This window comes from Stomoxys calcitrans, chromosome 5 (assembly GCF_963082655.1).
Source record: "Stomoxys calcitrans chromosome 5, idStoCalc2.1, whole genome shotgun sequence".
Classification (NCBI taxonomy): domain Eukaryota; kingdom Metazoa; phylum Arthropoda; class Insecta; order Diptera; family Muscidae; genus Stomoxys; species Stomoxys calcitrans.
This window is the reverse complement of record NC_081556.1, coordinates 147,643,213-147,664,867: the sequence shown is the minus strand read 5'-3', so window position 1 is coordinate 147,664,867 and position 21,655 is coordinate 147,643,213. Positions and strand designations below refer to the sequence as shown.

At 35.7% G+C, this 21,655-nt stretch overlaps 1 protein-coding gene across 5 annotated transcripts in view; it reads right to left on the bottom strand.

Moving 5' to 3' along the window:
* The window catches only part of LOC106085188 (glutaminase kidney isoform, mitochondrial), a 49,202-nt gene that overhangs the window by 9,996 nt on the left and 17,551 nt on the right, over positions 1–21,655 (bottom strand). The window contains exons 2-3 of one of the 5 annotated variants that reach the window (XM_013249290.2): positions 20,205–20,311; positions 3,113–3,142 (exon numbers count right to left, since the gene is read on the bottom strand). In XM_013249290.2, the coding sequence (XP_013104744.2) occupies positions 3,113–3,142; positions 20,205–20,311 (137 nt within the window). Of the gene's footprint in view, positions 1–64; positions 232–3,112; positions 3,143–7,895; positions 8,372–20,204; positions 20,312–21,655 lie in introns of those variants that run through there. The other 4 variants (XM_013249291.2, XM_013249292.2, XM_013249293.2 and 1 more) reach the window with 4 other exon arrangements.

The following is a 21,655-nucleotide window of genomic DNA, read 5'->3' as shown; positions in this document are numbered from 1 at the left end:
TTTTTAAATTTGTTTCTCATAATTTTCCAAAATATATTCCAATTTTCTTTTAAAACATTTTTACCGATTCACAATTGGCAAACACCTCAAACAAAAGTACTCAACCATAACGGATTCACGATAAAACACTTCAGACTGTAACATTATCCTACACAGGATAACAATCAAAAACTTATGGTTTTAGTTAAGCGATTTATTTGCAAGCGTTCCAAACAAGTGATCACCACTAAAGTTCGTCAAAGACTGCCAGAATGTTGGCCACAATTGTTTATGCGTAAACGATGGTAGATTGGGCGCGAACAATTAAAATCAATTGGGAATTGAATTGTGATTTGCAATAAAAAATGACTAAAACAAGTAAATGAAATAACCGACATCATTTTGATTGGTACTGATTGATATGAGGGTAGACATTTCATCACTCGACATGAGAAAGAAAAAAAAAAAATTGTTAAGAAATAATTTTGCAAAATTTTGAAATTCAACATGTCAAAATATAAGCAGAGAAATTGACTTCTTCTCGAAAGGCCTTAAGGCTAAGCATAATAAATTGGAAAGTGTCTTAATTTGTAATGGAAAGTTTTTGACAATTTTCTAAAAATGTTAACAGAGACATCAAGATTTACAAAAAAACACAAAATGGGCATAGAAACAATTTCGCTTAAATAAGAAGATCTTCCAAAAACAGACAGTTTTATAGCTTAAGCGAGATTAGTTAATAATTGAGAAATATATATTGTTGTGGTTTATGAGAAGGCACTTTTATAACAACATGATTTAAAACAAGTAAAAGCGTGCTAAGTTCGGCAGGGCCGAATCTTATATACCCTCCACCATGGATCGCATTTGTCGAGTTTTTTTCCCGGCATCTCTTTTTAGGCAAAAAAAGGATAAAAGAAAAGATTTGCTCTGATATTAGAGCGATATCAAGATATGTTCCGGTTCAGACTACAATTAAATTATTGTATATGTTGGAGACCTGTGGAAAATGTCATCCAATTCGAATAAGAATTGCGACCTTTGGGGGCTCAAGAAGTAAAATAGAGAGATCGATTTATATGGGAGCTGTATCAGGCTATAGACCGATTCAGACCATAATAAACACGTATGTTGATGGTCATGAGAGGATGCGTCGTACAAAATTGCATTCCAATCGGATAATAATTGCGACCTCTAGAGGCTCAAAAAGTCAAGATCCAAGATAGGTTTATATAACAGCTATATCAGGTTATGAACCGAATGGAACCATACTTGGCACAGTTGTTGGATATCATAATAAAACACGTCGTGCGAAATTTTATTCCATTCGGATAAGAATTGAGCCCTCTAGAGGCTCAAGAAGTCAAGTCCCCAGATCGGTTTATATGGCAGCTACATCAAAACATAAACCGATTTGAACCATACTTGGTACAGCATTTGGATATCATAATAAAATACGTCGTGCAAAATTTCATTACAATCGGATAAGAATTGCGCCCTCTAGAGGCTCAAGAAGTCAAGATCCAAGATCGGTTTATATGACAGCTATATCAGGTTATGGACCGATTTGAACCATACTTGGCAAAGTTATTAGAAGTCATAGCGAAACACGTCGTGCAAAATTTCATTCCATTCGGATAAGAATTGCGCCCTCTAGAGGCTCCAGAAGTCAAAACCCAAGATCGGTTTATATTGCAGCTATATCAGGTTATTAACCGATTTGAACCATACTTGGTACAGTTGTTGGATATGAAAATAAAACACGTCATGCAAAATTTCATTCCATTCGGATAAGAATTGCGCCACTCGAAATTTTGCACAAACACTTCTTATGTAAGTCGGTTCGGATTGTAAATAGGCCAAATCGGTCCATGTTTTGATATAGCTGTGCTAAGTATGATTCAAATCGGTTCATAATCTGGTATAGCTGTCATATAAACCGATCTTGGTTCATGACTTCTTGAGCCAATAGAGGGCGCAATTCCTAACCGATTTGGCTGAAATTTTGCATGACATGATTCGTTTTAATTTCCAATAACTGTGCTAAGTATGGTTTAAAACCGATCCATATAAACCGATCTTGAATCTGAACTTCTTTACCCCCTAGAGGGCGTAATTCCTATCCGATTTGGCTGAAATTTTTCATGAACTGTTTTGTTGTTACTTCCAACAGCTGCGTTAAATATGGTTCAAATCGGTTCATGTTTTGATATAACTGCCATATAAACCGGTCTTGGGTCTTGACTTCTTAAGCCTCTAGAGGGCGCAATTCTCGTCCGATTTGACTGAAATTTTGCATGTGGTGTTTTGGTGTCACTTCCAATAACTGTGGTAAGTATGGCGTAAATCGGTATAAAACCTAAAATAGCTGCCTTTAAACCGGTCTGGGATCTTGACTTCTTGAGCGTCTGGAGGGCGCAATTCTCATACGATTTGTCTGAAATTTTGTACAACGTCTTCTCTCATGACTTTTAACATACATGTCTAATATGGTCTGAATCGATCAATAGCTTGATACAGCTCCCATATAAACCTATCTCCCGATTTTGTTTCTTGAGCCCCTACAAGGCGCTTATCTTATCCGAATGAACTCAAATATTACACAATGACTTCTACAATCTTCAGCATTCATTTATGGTACGAATCGGACTATAACTTGATATTGCTCCAATAGCATAGCAGTTCTTATTCAATATTCTTTGTTTGCCTAAAAGAAGATACCGCGCAGAGAACTCGACAAATGCGATCCATGGTGGAGGGCCGGGCCGAACTTAGCACGCTCCTACTTGTTTTTATGCTTGCCTTATTAAGAAATTAATTAATAAATTAAGAAAATAATTAAAAAAAACTTTTAGCAAAAATATTTGTACATATGGTTTTGAAATAGGCAATTGCAAAGGCATATACTAATTAGCTTCATAAAATGATATATTTTTATAAATATTAATATGAAATTTAAAAATTATAATTAAAAAATATCCAAACACTGAAATTGTGAAATTCACATAGAAATTTCAAAACAAAGAAATTCTCATTAAAACGTAAACAAGTTCAAATATCAGCTTTCATTTGTTTTTATTGAACAAACAACTCTAAAATCAAACACAACACAATTAACAGCTACATTACTCACGGTCTAACGGAGTAGCAACGCTTCTGCACACTTTTGTTTCAAAAAAAAAAAGAAAAACATAAAACGAATTTAAAGCAAAATAGAAGAAGAAGGGAAACCTAAATATTTAATCAAAAGTTTGTTTTTAAAAATTTTATAAAGATAAAATAAGTCATTAACTGCGACTTGAAGAATTGTTTCAATCTCTGTAGGTAGCAAATGTTGGTGAGGATAGTACAGTTGTGCGTATAAGTAATAAGAATTCAAATCACGTTAATCATACAACCCATAGTTCTTATCACTGCCTTTAGTGATATCAACTTACAGGAAAATAAACGTGCTAAAACAAGAATCGTTGTAATTTAAACGCTCAGTTCCTCCTGATCCAACGATCCATTGGTCAAAAGTTCATAACTTTGGTTCTGATAGGATTTTTCTTCTGTTCTATAGCATGACGATTGTAGGCAAGACCTAAAACTTTATTTCAAACTTGGAGCCGTAAACTTAGAGACCATAGAACATTCTAGGTGAAAAATACAATAAATTTTTATGTTTTCATATATTTGAATTTATTTAAATTTTTTTTCTCTTTTTTAATTCATGTACATAAAACATATGACGAATTAAAAAAAAAAAAGATTTTGCCATTGTCAAAAATTTTAAATTTCAAAACAAATGTTCTTTGCTGAAAACATTTTTTTTTTAATTGTAAATAAGCTGTATTTATGTATAAAAGAATAATACCCTTTTTATTTTTTCTTTTGGAAAAAGTCAAGAAATACCAAAATATCAACTTTTCTTTAATCAAGCGTCCGAAGATTAGTAGACAGTCTTCGTTATAGTTAGAATTTGGGCAACTAAAAACTTTCTGCTAGATCCTAGTTTTATGAAATTTTACCAGGTATACTTCCATCTCGGGACATTGTACTTCGAGCTCGTTTATGGTATCCAGTGAGATAAATCATTAATCAGTCAACACTTATTGATATAAGGAATGTTTGGCTTTTTGAATAATTATTTGAAAAATCATTTCCTCAAACCAATCTGGACGTTATGAAACAAAAAAGTTTAGAGGGGTACCAAAACACACTTTGTCAAATTTTATCCAAATCGTATGAAAAAAAGGTCCTCTTGTGGGCTCAATACTCTATATCGAGCTATCAGCTATATCCAAATATGGTCCGATCTGCGACAAAAAGATTTAGAAGGGTACCAGAACTCGCTGTGCCAAATTTTATCGAAATAGGATGAAAAATGCTCTTTTTATAGGCTCATTACACTATATCGGGAGATCGGTCTATATGGCAGCTATATCCAAATATGATCCAATCTGGACCATATACGACAGGAATGGGTAGGGGTCTACCAAAACACACTGTGCCAATTATCATCGAATTCGGTTAATAAATGGATCCTTTATGGGCTCAATACCCTATTTCAGGAGATCGGGTGGTCGGTCTATAGGGCAGCAATATCCAAATATAGTCCGATCTGAACCAAACTTTACATAAAGTAGTAAAGGTCTAACAGAACTCATTGTGCCAAATTATTGCCTCGAGACTTTAAGTCTAGAGATCGGTCTATATAGCGGCTATATATAACTAAATCCGATCTTATGAGATCAGAAGATCACGTTTTTATACAAAGAATACGAAATCATCAACAATTGTTTGGAAAATGTTTTTATACCCAAGATATCTGCAAAATTATAAATACCCAGCTTTTGGGTATAAAACCCGAGTATTTACCCAATTTACCGGGTAAATACCTTTTGGGTATTTACCCATCGCCCATCTCTAACCATGGCAATATGGGACTCAAATGAAAGGTATTTGCGAGTAAAATTCGAATTTGATATCCAAATGTGGGACCAAGTTTCTGGGGTTCCATCGCTTCCCAAAACAACCTCCAAACAGGTCTTATTTAGTAATCTTGTCAATATGGGACTTAAAAAAGGTTTTTCAGAGGGTAGGGGGAGCCGCCATTTCTCGAAAACATCCCCCAAAAAAAGGACGAATTTACGACCATAGCAATATGGGACTCAAATAAGAGGTATTTTAGAGTAGAACACGAGTATGATATATATTTTCAAAGCCAAGACACTGAGTGGCCGCCCCATCCCTCCAAACTCATCTCAAACCAGCCGACTATGGAAATATGGGGCTCAAATCAAAGGTGTTTGGTAGTAGACCACGAATCTGATATCAACATTCGGGACCAACTATCTAGGGGATGTCCCATACCCATAACAACTGCCCATATAGGATGTATTTGCTCCCCACCACAATTTGGGTCTTAAAGAGAGTGGAGCTCCATATTGATAGTTTTCAAGGCCCATACCCCAAACCTAACATTTTTGTTAACTTTTGTAATAAGGGGTTTAAATTAAAGGTACTTGAGATTAGCAAACTAATTTGATATCCAATTTCGATATGGAGTTCAAATAAATGATATATTGATATATGAGATTAGAGCACGATGCTCATATATTTTCAGGGCAAAGTGTTTGGGAGACCACCCCAAATCACCCCCTAATCGGACAAATAGTCATTATTTACTATCCATCGCAACATGGGGCTCAAATAATGGTATTTGTGAATAGAATACGAATCTGTCATCCAAATGTGGGACCATGTATTTAGGTCACCGCCCCTTCCCTAAAACACCCCCCAAAGAGTAAAAATTTACCAACCTTGGCAATATGTGGCTCAAATGAAACAGAATACTTCGTATAAAATTTCAGCCAAATCGGATAATAATTGCGTCCTCTAAAGGCTCTGCGTCCTCTGGAGGCCACCGTAGCGCAGAGGTTAGCATGTCCGGGTTCGAATCCTGGCGAGACCATTAGAAAAATTTTTCAGCGGTGGTTTTCCCCTCCTAATCGTGGCAACATTTGTGAGGTACTATGCCATGTAAAACTTCTCTCCAAAGAGGTGTCGCACTGCGGCACGCCGTTCGGACTCGGCTACAAAAAGGAGGTCCCTTATCATTGAGCTTAAACTTGAATCGGACTGCACTCATTGATATGTGAGAAGTTTGCCCCTGTTTCCTAGTGAAATGTTCATTGGCAAAATTTGCATTTGCAAAGGCTCAAGAAGTCAAGGTCCGAGATCGGTTTATATGGCATCTATATCAGTTTATGAACCGATTTGAACGATTCTTGACAGAGCTGTTGGAAATCAAAACTGAACACCTCATACAAAATTTCAGCCAAATCGGATATGATCTAGTGCCTCAAGACGTCAAGATACAAGATCGGTTAATATAACAGCTATATCAAAAAATTTACCGATATGGCCCATTTACAATCCCAACCGACCTACACTGATTAGGAGTATTTGTGCAAAATATCAAGCGCATAGCTTTATTCCTTCGAAAGTTTGCGTGCGTTCGACAGACGGACGGGCAGACCTGCCTTAATCAGCATAGAACGTAAAGCCGATCAAGTATATATATATATATATATATATATATATATATATATATATATATATATATATATATATATATATATATTTATATATATATATATGTATACTTGTACTTTGTTGGGTCTCATATCAATATTTCGATATGTTACAAAAGGAATGATGAAATTAGTTTACCCACCATCCCATAATGGAGGGTATACAAATCATTAAATTTTCATATAAGGCTTTAAGTAAAAGTAATCCTTAAAGTAGCACTTCAATTCGGAACTCCAGAAAAAGGGTCTAAAACCCATAAAAGCTTTATTTTTAACCGATTTTGTTGAAATTCGAAACATTGATTAGTTTTACGCCTCCCAAAATTGGACCCAAATATGGTTCGAATCGGACTATATTTAGATATAGCTGCCATATAGACCGATCTGCCGATAAAGAGTCCGAAGCCCAATAGAGCTCTATTTAATACCCGATTCCGCTGGAATTTTAAACAGTTGGTAGTTTTAGGTCTCCCGACATCCGTCTCAAATATGGTTTAGATCGGACTATATTTAGATATAGCTGCCACATAGACCGATCTCCCGACAAAGGGTCCGAAGCCCAATAGAGCTCTATTTATTACCCGATTTTGCTGAAATTTTAAACAGTTGGTAGTTTTAGGACACCTGCCATCTGACCCAAATATGGTAAAGATCGGACTAGATTTAGATATAGCTGTCATAAAGACCGATGTGCCGTTTAAGGGTCTGAAGCTCATAAAAACGTTATTTTTTACCCGATTTTGTTGAAAATTGAAATACAAAATTCAACAGTGACTTCAAATTTTTGGATCACTCAATGTCCGTGCTGAATTTGGGTGCATAAGTTATCAAATTTTCACCAGATTGTGACGAAAGGGGGTTTACATTTATACCCGAGGTGCCTTAATGCCTTTTTACTTGTTCCAGTTCAAGCATGTAAAGTTGGACAAAATTCTATGAAAATCAGGAGTATGTTTCTAACCTTTTTGCCAATATTTTTTTTTTAATTTTAATTTTAAATTTAAATTTTTTAGTAAATATTTTTGTCAATATGTTTTTTTTTTTTTTAATTTTTTTTTGAGAATGTTCAATTATTTTTTTCCCAACTCCCAATACATATGTCCACTAGGTCTTATTATTAACTGCAACTGCATTCTAAATAAATCATACGAACCATGGTCCCCATTAATTAAATTAAAATTAATCATACGATCACCTGTACTTCAATGAAAATCTTTTAAAAATAAACAAAGCCCATTAAACTTTTAAATAACTTGTGTCTTTATAACATAATAATGAGCACTTAAGCACGCGCCCCCAAACACACGAACACACACACACACTTTTAGTTTATTTTACCTTAAGACCGCTGAAATGGTACGCACTAAAGTGCCACGCCTGCCTTGCAGGGAGATACCTTCAATGATCTCCTCAATGACAGCGGCCGTTTCCGTATTGACCAGTTCATAATCTTCTTTGGAGATTTCCGATTTATTTTCGACTTCATCCACTTGCTGTTTCAATTGTCCGATTTCTTCGCTTAAGACCATGACGGCTTCAAATCAATTAATTACCCGAATGACTAAACAATGAGTACAAAAACAAACGTTTTTTTCTTCTTCTTCTTCTTCTCCCAATCAAAGCACAATTGAAACGATACCAGTAGACGTTACGGCGGTCAATCAATCAATCAATCAAAAACAACAATGATGCTAAAGTGAGTGAAGTGATCACTGTGACTCAAATCTGTTGAGTGCGCGACAATTAGATTTGAGCAATGCAGAGATGTGTTTAATTGCAACCGATATTGACGACTGTTGTCCGACATTCAATGATTTGCCAATTTATAGCAATAATTGATTGTTGGCCACTTTTTTTTTTTGATTTTTGTTGGTGGGGAGAAAATGTTTATTTTAATCAAATGTCTAACATACAGCTGCCAGTTGGTTATCTAAGGCAGTGATTTGTTTTATTCTAGTCCCTCTCTCTTGCTCTCAGAGTGTATTAGTAAGTCACTAAGCTGTTAGATAGCCAGAGTAATAAAGTCAATAGCCATTTTCACAACTTTTATCTGTGGTTATAGAAGATAGATATATTCCCCGTATGTGCATGTCTGTGTGTTGGAGAAAAAGTGCTGTTAATAGCCAGTAAAACCTTTTATTTAATTAATAATTCATAACACAGACTCACACACACACATACACACTAGCTCACCTTTACACATGTCTATCTTTTGTGCTGTAGTCTTTAGGAAAATAGGTGCTAATTTCCCAGACATGCCTTAATAAATTTTAGTACATTTGTTCTTTTAATTTACCACCTAATTGCTAAACAGATTTGGAACAATATTCTGTTATTTTTTTTTTCTTTTTTATTTTTCCTGATGTGTTTTGCAACGTTACAAAGAAAAGGTCTATTTAATATTTATAATATTTGTTTCATTACGCTTGTTTTATTTTTTTATCCACATGAAAGTCACTCACCCTTTTTTGTTCGCGGCGTATGATTAAACATCATTAAAAAATATATTTACTTATTTGCAGTAAAAATAAGAAAAGATAAAAAAACAGTTTTCAAAACAAAAGCAACAAAATAAAAGTAATTTTTCTAGATTTTTCTAAATAAACTCTGAGATCAAAACATCCCAATAAATAATTTGGAAAACAAAATTAGATCAATTTTTTAAATTATATATAAAAACCACTAAGGAAAGGCAAAAGTCGAGCGGAGCCGAAAATATAATGACCCAACCCCTACCCCACAATTATAAATTCAGGCAATACATAAATATATATGTATATGAGAGCTATATCTAAATCTGAACCGACTTTCAAACACATCGATTGAAAAATGTTGTTACTACGGCCACATAAGTGCAAATCCGGTGATAAATATGTATGGGTGCTACATCCAAATTTGAACCGATTTTGATGAAATCCCGCAGATATATTAGTATCAGTAACAAAGTGCAGATCGGTGAAAATTGTAGCTACTACGGCGATTTAAGTGCAAATCCGGCGATACATATATCTGAACCAATTTTTGTCAAAATCAATAGCGTCCATCCTTAGACAACAAATACGGCCTACACTCTGATTACAAGAATACATGGACTTACAGACGGACGCGGCTAAACCGAATCAGAGACTGATTCTGAGTCGATTGGTTTACATAGCAATGGGTCTAGCTTTTGACCTTCTTAGCGTTGCAAACAAATGCACAAACTTTTAATACCCTGTTCCACAAAGGTGGTGTAGGGTATAAAAATTAAATATTTATACGAGGTCCAAGGCTATGACATTTCAAGTGGATCTAACCATATCCGTTCGTCTGTGGAGACACGCAAACTTTCGGAGCAGTAAAGCTAGGTCGGACACTAACATTTTACCCAACTGATAGTGCCCGACGTTGGCGGCGAAGAGCATACCGCAGAACCAATCTCTAATGATGGTATAGACTGTTTACCTCCTAGTCAGAATGAGGTCCAAGTAGCAGTGACCTGACTAAAGAACAACAAGGCAACAGGAGCCGACGGGTTACCCGCTCAACTATTTAAGACCGGAGGCGACACGCTGATAAGGCGTATGCATCAGCTTATCTGGACAATCTGGCTAAAAGAACGCATACTCGATCCTCAGCATACTATGTCCCGCACACAAGAAAGGAGACAAGACGAAATGTGCCAACTACAGAGGAATAAGTCTCCTCCCCATCGCATACAAGATACACTCGAGCGTACTGTATGAAAGATTCAAACCTCAAGTCAATGAGATAAGTGGGGCCAATCAATACGGCTTTAGACTTGGTAAATACACCCTGGACCAGTTATTCACACTGCGCCAAATGCTGGAAAAGACCCGAGAAGGACAAATCAACACACACCATATCTTTGTTGACTATAAAGCCACTATCGATACCCCTTTACGTTCAAAGGTATTTCAAGTCATGTCTGAGTTTGGTATCCCTGCAAAATTAAAAAGAATCTGCAGAATAACACTTGTTGATACGCGTTCCTCAGTAAGAATAGTAAAGAATCTCTCCGAACCATTTAATACCAAACGAGGTTTCAAACAAGGAGACAGCCCATCGTGTGATCTCTTAAATATCCTGCTGGAGAAGATTATACGAGATGCAGATGTGAATAGATATGGCACACTAACTACAAGAGAACACATGCTACTAGCCTACGCCGACGACATCGACATCATAGGCAAGTCACCGGAAGTAGTAACTACAGCCTTTGAAAGAATCGAAAGAGAGTCAGTGAAAATGGGTCTAGCAGTAAATGGAGATAAGACGAAATGGATGGTTTCAACTCCCAAAACGCCTTGTACAAACATGCAAATAAAGAAAATGGAGAAAAATGGCACCGCCGTAACGGAAACGAACGTCACCATTTTTGAAATAAAACGAAGAATAATACTGGCAAACAGATGCTACTTTGGACTAAGTAAGCAGTTTAGAAACAAGGCCACCTCTCGACAGACGAAGACTACACTTTACAAGACACTGATACTACCCGTGCTGTTATATGGTTCTGAGGCAGAGGTACTTGTGAAAGCAGATGAGGCAGTACTTGGAGTGTTTGGGAGAAAGATTCTTCGTAAAATATATGCGTTAATGGAGAATATAGGCGACGTATGAACCACGAGCTGTATGACGACGATAGCATAGTTGCACGCATCAAAATACAACAGCTGCGTTGGCTAGGTCATGTTTTCAGAATGGATGAAGAAGCTCTAGCAAAGAAGTCTTTGAAGGCAAACACGGTGGTACACGCAAACCGGGATGACCAAGAGCCCGATGGAAAGATCAAGTGGTGGGAGACACCTCGAAAATTAGTGTCAGAGATTTTAGAATGAGCGCATAAAATCAAGGCGGTGGGAACGCTGTTCTACGTTCGGTTAGTGGAACAAATATTCTGCCATAGCCAATTAAAGTAAAGTAAGGAAGATGATGTCGTTAGGCTAGAGGATGTATGCAAGACTACCAAACATGAAATCCATGAGTTCAATCCTCTGCGGCACCAAAATTATTAAAATTTGTTTTTAAGGGTAATAGTAGTAGGAGTGACAGAGGAAAACCCGAGAGCAGCAGTAAAAGAACGATACAAAGCAGCGCTTTGTTTTTTGCCTTGCTTATGGACATATTGTTGCTGTTATATGTTGGCTTGCAAAAAGTGCCTTTCAACAACAAATTTGTACTTTGTGTCGTTGAGATTCAAAACAAATTGTTGCAGGAAAATTAACAATTTTCGTAGTTGTTTTTTCGACCAAAGTTGTTGGTTTTCAAAATTACTTTTATCTGTGAAGGGTGCAATTCTTATTAGATTTGGCTGGAGATTTGCACTATGATTTTAATTTCCTATTACCTTCGAGGGCTATACTAAGTATTGTACAAATCGGTTGGTAATCTTATACAATTCTTTTTCGTCTTAACGTTCAAAGCAGAAGTAGCCATGTCCGTCTGTGAAAATCACAATAGCGTTCAAATGCGTGGAGCTGAAATTTTGGACCCAGTGTTCCGTTACAACTTCCGAATATTGTGCCAAATGCATCCGTCTAAATCGGTTTATAACGTGGTAATATTTCCCAAATCAACCAATCCCCAAATTAACCTTCTAAGGGCTCTAGAAACTAAAATTTTTGGCTAGTTTTAGCAGAAATTTGGTATGTAGAAATTTTCAGTAGAATCCCAAGAGTCTACCACCACAAGTAAATACGTGCTTAGTTTGGCCGAGTCGATTATACTCACCACCATAGGACAGGGGGCATACTAATTTCGTCAATCCGTTTGTAACACATCGAAATATTGATCTGAGACCCAACAAAATGTATATCATCTTGATTGTCTTGACATTCGGAATCGATATAGCCATGTCCGTCCGTCCGTTTGTCTGCCAGTCGAAAGTACTCTAACTTTCGAAGGAATAAAGCCAGGCGCTTGAAATTTTGCACAACTACTTTCTATTAGTGTAGGCTGATTTTGATTGGGTTTGAAATGGGTTTATATAGCTCCCATATAAACCCATTTTCCAATTTGACTTCCTGAACTTTTAAAGGGCTCAATTCTTATCCGATTTAGCTGAAATTTTGCACATTGCGTTTTATTATGACTTCTAACAACTGTGCCAAGTATGGCTTAAATCGGTCTTTAACCTGATCAAACGGCCATATACACCGATCTTCAGAGTTGACTTCTTGAGAGCTTACAAACATTACAGCATACGTGTTAAATATGGTCTGAATCGGCTCATAACCTGATATAGCTTCCATATAAACCGATCTCCCGATTTTACTTCTCGAACCCCTAGAGGGCGCATTTATTATCCGATTTGCATGAAATTGTCATTGTCATTGTTTCTATGATCTCCAACATACGTGTGAAATATGGCCTGATTTGGTCCATAACCTAATACAGCTCCCACATAAACTGATCTTTCGATTTTACTTCTTGAGCCTCTTGAGAGCACAATTACCACCCAATTTGCATTCAACAGATATGCTATGCATGGTCCGAATCGGTCCAAAACCCGATACCGCTCCCATGTAAACCAATCTCTCAATTTTACTTCATGAGCCTCTAGAATGCGCAATTACAACCCAATTAGACTGAAATCTTTATACCCTACACCACTACTGTGGTGCAGGGCTGTCATATATGTATATCGCCCGATATTTACTTCTAGAGCCATTGCAAGAGCATTTTTTGACCAATCTTGCCAAAATTTTGCACAACGCTTTTCTCGTTTTATTTTTTTTTTTATTTTATTTTATTTTTTTTTATTTTATTTTATTTTTTTTTTTTATTTTATTTTATTTTTTTTTATTTTATTTTTTTATTTTATTTTATTTTTTTTATTTTATTTTATTTTATTTTATACTATTTTATTTTATTTTATTTTATTTTATTTTATTTTATTTTATTTTATTTTATTTTATTTTATTTTATTTTATTTTATTTTATTTTATTTTATTTTATTTTATTTTATTTTATTTTATTTTATTTTATTTTATTTTATTTTATTTTATTTTATTTTATTTTATTTTATTTTATTTTATTTTATATTATTTTATTTTATTTTATTTTATTTTATTTTATTTTATTTTATTTTATTTTTATTTTATTTTATTTTATTTTATTTTATTTTATTTTATTTTATTTTATTTTTTTTATTTTATTTTTATTTCATTTTATTTTATTTTATTTTATTTTTATTGCATTTTATTTTATTTTATTTTATTTTTTTATATTTTATTTCATTTCATTTTAATCTATTTTATTTTATTTTATTTTATTTTATTTTATTTTATTTTATTTTATTTTATTTTATTTTATTTTATTTTATTTTATTTTATTTTATTTTATTTTACTAAATTTCCCATGAACATTCCATTAAGGAACAAAAGATACTTCTCTCGTATCAAGGAGTGCAGTCCGATTAATATTTAAGCTCAGTGCTGAGGGGCCTCCTCTTTTATGCCGAGTCCAAATGGCGTGCCGCATAACGACACTATTTGGTGGAGACGTTTTAACATAGCAGGGTACCTCACAAATAAAGACTGCATTAACATAACCACCGCTGAACATTTTTCTGATGTTCACAAAACTGGCAAAACTGTTCATATGGCGAGTGTTCGGCTTAAGCAACGTAGGACGGTCAATTCTGAATGGTACATCACAATTTGATTGCCAGAAGTCTGCGTAGAAATTCGTCAAACGAACAAGAGAAGACGATTCATTGTTCACTATGGCAATGGGTACTCTCACACAACCAATCAAAACCTCGAACTAATGGGTCATCCGCCTTACAGCTCTGACTTGGCACCCAATGACTTCTTTTTATTCCCGCACATTAATATAAAAATAAATGGTTAATGATTTTCACCACCAGATAATGCTGTTGAAGCGTTTAATAACCATGTTTTGGTAGTGTCTCAATCGGAGTGGAAAAGTGCTTCGACAATTGTTTTAAGCACATGCCAAAGTGTGTTAATCAAGCTAGAGGATAATTTGAGGGACAATAAAATCGTTTTTAATGATTAAAATTCGAATTTTCATCATTAGGCCAGACATATTTAAACAATTTGTCTGCAATGTGACACTAAAAACCAAGTATTTTTCAATATACTGGTACCTATTTCGTCACCTTATTTCAATTTCTTTAAAATAGTATTAAGTTATTCATTAACTTAAGGTTTACAAATTGTTTCCCCAACAGTTGCTGATGCCTAGACGATAAGATATGAGGAACGGACAGACAGCAGGAGGCTTGTGGAGGAATTCTAATTTAATGTTTTATTGCCGAAACCTGATTCAATAAACGCAAATAAGAGATAAATTAAACAACCATAAAACCCGTGGAGACATATGATACCGTCTTATCTAATCAACAGCCGGGAAAGTCAATACAGAAAACACATTCAACTGGTAAATTATGAATAATTTACAGATCATTAGACAAATGGGGTTTGGTACTTTTCCATGGGCAATACTGATAACATCCATCCTTAGAGATAGACCCGAATGACGGCGGGAATGTTTGATTCAATCAACTTTTATTGGTTGCCGGGTGATTATTGCATTGTTGTTTCTTCTTTTTTTGTTTTGACTCTCCACACATGCTATGTTCTACTCGTGACCTATGGTCTCATCATACCTGATATATTTGGCGATAATTTTCACAAATGTTGTCTTTTGTTTGGTGGTGCTCAGACCTTGAAGCATTTCATTCATAACGGCCTCTTCGGGGGTCAAATCGATTTGTTGCTGAACGTGGGGTTTCAACAGATTCTCCCCACATGCCGACGAACTTTCTAGTATGCCATCCAATTCTTTACTGCTCATCAGCTTCAAGTCATGCACAATCTTCTCGTGTACCATATCACGCAGAATACCAGGATCACTTTTAATGGGTGGCGCTTTTACAGTCTCATCGCAGAAGTCATCGCTCATGGCCAATATATTTAGACTTTTCGAATTCATTCTCCAAGAATTTTCTAGCTTAAATCGTTCTTTTTCTCAATGAGTGGCCTTTGGTTACACTCGCGTTTGAAAACGACCGTTTTTGGCTAAACTTTTTCGAAAAATAAAATTGAGTTTAAAATTTTGGTCTTATTTATAAGATAATGGTTTCTGCTCACGCGAAGGTGTGAAATAATTTTCAATTAGCATATTTGGCCTTTAGGATTTTATCTGCTCTTTTCTACATTTTTTTTTTTTTTTTTTGGGAAGAAAAGAAACTTATCTTCATTTGAATAATTTTGGCAACTCTTGGATATATTCATAAAAAAATTGCTCTTGAGTTTACATATTTACACAGAGTAAATCTGTGTTAGCACATTTTTTAGACACATACGAGGTCTGCTATATAAATTTCTGGCCAAATCATGTAAATGCCAATTTGTTTCATTAAAATGGGTTAAAAGTTGTTCAAAGTATCCTCCAGCATGATTTATACACCAATTGTCGAAAAACTTTTCCCACTCCGATTGATACACCTCCAAAATGTGGTTAATGAAAGCTTCAGTAACATTTTCTGGCGACAATAATCATTGACCACGCAATTTTGTTTTAATGTGCAGGAATAAAAAAGTCTTGGGGTGCCAAGTTAGGACTATAGGGATAATGACAAGGGTGGGGCGATTTGAACATCTTAAGAAGCCCTTCATGTTTCTGAGTCTTGGGATTGTACTGAGCAAAAAAGTTCACTTGACCATAGGTTACTTACTTATGACAGAATATTTGTTCCACTAGTCGAACGTAGAATAGTGTTCCAAGCGCCTTCATCTTCTGCTCTCATTCTAAAATCTATGACACCAAGTTTCGAGGTGTCTCCCACAACTTAATCTTTCCATCGCGCTTATGGTCTTCGCGGTTTGCGTGTACCACCGTGTTTGTCTTCAAAAGACTTCTTTGCTGGTGCTTCTTCATCCATTCTGACAACATGACCTCGCCTATATTCTCCATTAAAGCAAACTGGTCCATATATTTTACGAAGAATCTTTCTCTCAAACACTCCAAGTATTGCCTCATCTGCTTTCACAAGTACCCCTGCCTCAGAACCATATAACAGCACGGGTAGTATCAGTGTCTTGTATAGTGTAATCTTCGTCTGTCAAGAGGTGGCCTTGTTTCTAAACTGCTTACTTTGTCCAAAGTAGCATCTGTTTGCCACTATTATTCTTCGCTTAATCTCAAAACTGGTGTCATTCGTTTCGGTTACGGCGGTGCCGAGGTAGATAAAGTTACTGACTGTCTCAAAGTTGTGGTTCCCAACTTTCTCCATTTTCTTTATCTACTCGGTTGTGCAAGGCTTTTTGGGAATTGGAGCCATCCATTTCATCTTATCTCCATTTACTGCCAGATCCATTTTCACTGACTCTCTTTCGATTCTTTCAAAGGCTGCAGTTAATACTTCCGGTGACCGACCTATGATGTCGATGTCGTCGGCATAGGCGAGTAGCATGTGTTTTCTTGTGATTAGTGTGCCATATCTATTCACATCTGCATCTCTTCTCCAGCAGGATATTAAAGAGATCACACGATGGGCTGTCTCCTTGTCTGAAACCTCGTTTGGTATTAAATGGTTCGGAGAGATTCTTTCCTTACTGAGGAACGCGTATCAGCAAGTGTCGTCCTGCAGAGTCTTATTAATTTTGCAGGGATACCAAACTCGGACATGGATTGAAATACCTTTGAACGCAAAGGAGTATCGAAGGCGGCTTTGTAGTCAACAAAGAAATGGTAGGTGTTGATTTGCCCTTCTCGGGTCTTTTCCAGGATTTGGAGCAGTGCGAATATCTGGTCTAGGGTGGATTTACCAGGTCTAAAGCTGCATTGATATAGCCCACTTATCTCATAGACTTTAGGTTTTAATCTTTCGCACAGTACGCTCGAGAGTATCTTGTATGCGATGGGGAAGAGATTTATTCCTCTGTAGTTGGCACATTCCATCTTGTCTCCTTTCTTGTGTGCGGGACATAGTATGCTGAGGTTCCAATCATCGGGTATGCGTTCTTCTAGCCAGATTGCGCGTGTCGCCTCCGATCTTAAATAGTTCAGCGGGTAACCCGTCGGCTCCTGCTGCCTTGTTGTTCTTTAGTCGGGTCACTGATACTTGGACCTTATTCTGACTAGAAGGTAAACATTCTATACAATCATCAGAGATTGGTTCTGCGATATCCTCTTCGCCGCCAACGTCGGACACTAGTAGTTGGGTAAAATGTTCTTTCCATATCCTCAGCATGTTATTTGTGTCAGTTACCAGATTTCCTTCTTTGTCTCTGCAGGAGGATGTTCCTGCACCAAAGCCATCGGTTTGATGTTCAATTCTTTGGTAGAATTTCCGGACTTCATTCTGAATCCTGTACATCTCAATTCGCTCACACTCACGTCTTTCCATTTCCTTTTTCTTTCTGCGTAATAGACGTTTCTCCTCTCTCTTTTTCTCCCAATACCTCTCCTTCATCTGGCGTGTTGCTACCGATTGCAGGGTTGCTCTATATGCCGCATTCTTGGCTTCAGTAGCATCTCGACACACTTGGTCGAGATGCTAGGAGGCTTCCGTTCTTGGAGGAGGCTTCCGTTCTTGGAGGAGGCTTCCGTTACCCAAGTACGGATTTCGCGGCATTTTCCATAGAGTGGGCAATAGTTTGCCACTGCGCCATTATATCATCGGAACAATGTGTGCTTTCATCAAGCAGTTGGATCAGTCGAGTGGAGTATGCCGCTGCCATTTGTTGTCCTTGCAGCTTTCCAATGTCCAGCTTCCGTGTAGTGTCAGATCGTAATTTCCTGGCTATATTCAAACGGGTGCGAACCTTTGCTGCAATAAGGTAATGATCCGAATCTACATTCGATTTTGCATGACACGTTTTATTTGGCGTTCCAATACGTGCGTAAAATTTCATTAAAATCGGTGCTGATTTAGATATAGCTCCAATATATATATTTCATCCAATATGAACTTTGAAGGCAGTAAAAACCACAATTTTGGTCACATGTCTACAGTCTAGTGCGTGAGATGTTCTACTTGACGTCGCAGTATGTGTCATCAAAATTGGCACAGGTTTTGATATAACTCCCATATAATCTTTTATCCTATATGGCCATTTAAGGATGTGGAAATCCTAATATGTTGTCCTATCGTAGGAAAATCTTACAATGTTCTATTTGATATTTCAATAGGTATCCTAATTAAAGTCTGACTAGACTTCGAGATAAGTTCTACAAATAAAAAAATAAAAGTACTACATATACTAGTTTTTTTTTTTAAGAAATTTTAGTCAATGTATCGTCGGTGTTTTTAAAATTGTGGGACTATTTGTAAGCCGATTGAAAATTTTTAAGCCGATTGTTATATTCTAGAAGTATTTAAAAGAAATTGGTGTTGATTGCCTCTTACTATCAATAAAAGTGAATCGCTTCATGAACTAACATTTCGAAGAAAAAATTATGCATATATTTTTTGTCAAAAAAAATTTTGGATACGTTTCTTTTATTACTTTTTTCTTTTTGTAGGTTTTGACGAGCTCTATCTTCTTAAGAAAGAATGAAGCCGATTGACACATAAGCAATTGTTTGACAAACAATAAAAATTTGACATGCTCGCTTGAAAGTTGGTCACCTTTCAAGCCCTATTGATAAACCTCTGGATCCACTAGGGTCCCCAAATTTTGGATATTTTTTGGAAAACACCTCAACATTGATTTGAGTTTCGTTTACATAACTCTATCCGTTTATAAGTTCTTAAATTCTTTCCAAGATTTTTCAATTTGGCAACACTATGGGGCCACCATCTCTCTCTCTCTCCCTTTAAACTGACATGTAGACCAATCGAGACAATTTTCGACTCAGATGAAAAATCCTTATTACTTGAGTACGAATTTTTATTATTGGGGCCAAGAGCCTGTGGGGCCGCCACGAAACTGTTAATTTGGTGTATTACAATAAATTATCAATAATTTTTATTTTGCCCTTCAAACTTTGCTTGGCAATTCCTATGTCCATTTATCAGGAATTTTAGTGACACTCTTACCAATTATTTCCCAAAACAATAGCATTATTATGGCAAAAATAGTTTTTATTTTCTTTTATAACTTCATTAACACATTCTGTACTCTCACCAACACGTGTCATCACATTTATAATTGTGTGCAAGAGTATGTGTTATCGCTCAAATCATAAAATAAATAAATATAGATGTAAAAAAGGTGTAAATTGCTCATACATAATGTCATACGAAATGTTTTTTTGCGAAAAACCATCTTAAATTCCTATATGTAAGCGTATTTTTATTGCATCTAAAAATACTCAAATTGGTGTTAGTTGAGCAAAACTTTTAACAAATAAGAGCGAGAAAAAAGGAAAACTTCAACAAAAACAAGTTAATCAAATTAATTCAATATGCATATGTTTGCATAATGCTAATATTCATTGACACTGTGAATTTGTTCATAATCAGTGTGAATTGGTTACATATACTTGGCAAACAGAGAGTAGAGAGCATATGTAGTTGTAATGCGTTTTGCATTTGAAGCACACACACACACACACAGATACATTGTCATTCACAATTGCTTTCTGCCACTCACACTCTTTCTATCGCTCTCTCCCTCTCAAACAATATGCATTCAATGACGCAAAACATAAATGTTATTCACTTACCGTAAAGATTCATCATTTGGTGAAGGTGGATTACTGCTGGTATCGTAAAAGGATAGCTTGCGATTGGCAAAAATCAAGTTCATCAACGGGGGGGCCCTCAATTTGCGCTGCGTAAAAAAAAGGTAGACAACAATTATTAGTGATCCGTTATTAACGATATGTTATTTTTCCTTTATTGTGAATGGAAAGGTCTTTCCATTCACAATTATAGGAAAGACATTTGGCTTAAAAATGTTTAAAAAAAATCTACAAAAATCAAAATAATCTGTAGAAATAAACTCAAGAAGTAAAATTGGGAAATCGGTTTATAGGGGAGCCGTATCAGGCTATAGACGGACTCAGACCATGTTTGACACAGTAGTTGGAAGTCAAAATAAAACACATCATAAAATTCCAATCGACCTACACTACTAATAAGTATTTGGTGTTCTCTAGACAGATAGACGGAAGGACATGGCTAGATCGACTTAAAATGTCATGACGATCAATAATATATATACTTTATGGAATCTTAGATGAATATTTCGTGGAGTTACAAACAGAATGACGTAATAAGTAAACCCCCATCCTATGGTGGAGGATATAAAAAAGGAAATATGTCAAAAAAAACCTATTTCAAATTTACATTAAGTATTGTGAATAGGGCCGGTAAAGTTTTAACAATATTTTTCGAGGAAATAAGATTGAGTAACAAAACTTTTCTAAAGCAAATATCTCATAATAATGTAATTTCAACTTTCTACGTCCGAATTCACATTAAGCCACATTGGTAACAGTGATTCTCGGTTATTGAAAGCGAAATGATTTCCTTTTCCATTCCCTCATACAAATTGTGAATTTGCCAAAAGACAAATTGCCGTATGCGAATTAGGAAATTTTCTTTTTGTTCGTACAGAACAATTGTAGAAGTCTAATATGTTACTGCTTAAATATATTCCCACTTTTGGTTTCTCAAATGAAGCTCATTTTACTTCCATTCAAAAGAACACAAGTAAATCGCGTATGATATCATCGACGCAAAGAGAACGGTTAGGTATTACACGTGTAAATACTTCTTATTGTCACGAAATCACATGCGTAGGAGGTGGGTGGCACGTCCCCAAAAAAAACCCCAAAAAAAGAAGCTTTGTAAACAACAAAACATACAAACAGTAATTGCCATTGAATTTAATATGTGTTCCATATACGCAAGTGAGATATGAACACGAAACAAGTAAAAGCATATTAAGTTCGACTGGGCCGAATCTTATATACCCTCCACCATGGATCGCATTTGTCAAGTCCTTTGCACAGTTTCTCTTTACGAAAGAAACTAAAAAAATGGTAATGGAAGGTCATAATTAGAAATCCTCATGAATTTTTTTATATGTTTGGATAAGAATTGCTTTCTGTAGTTGCTCAAGATGTGAAATCGAGAGATAGTTTAACAAGAAAATATATCAGGTTATGGG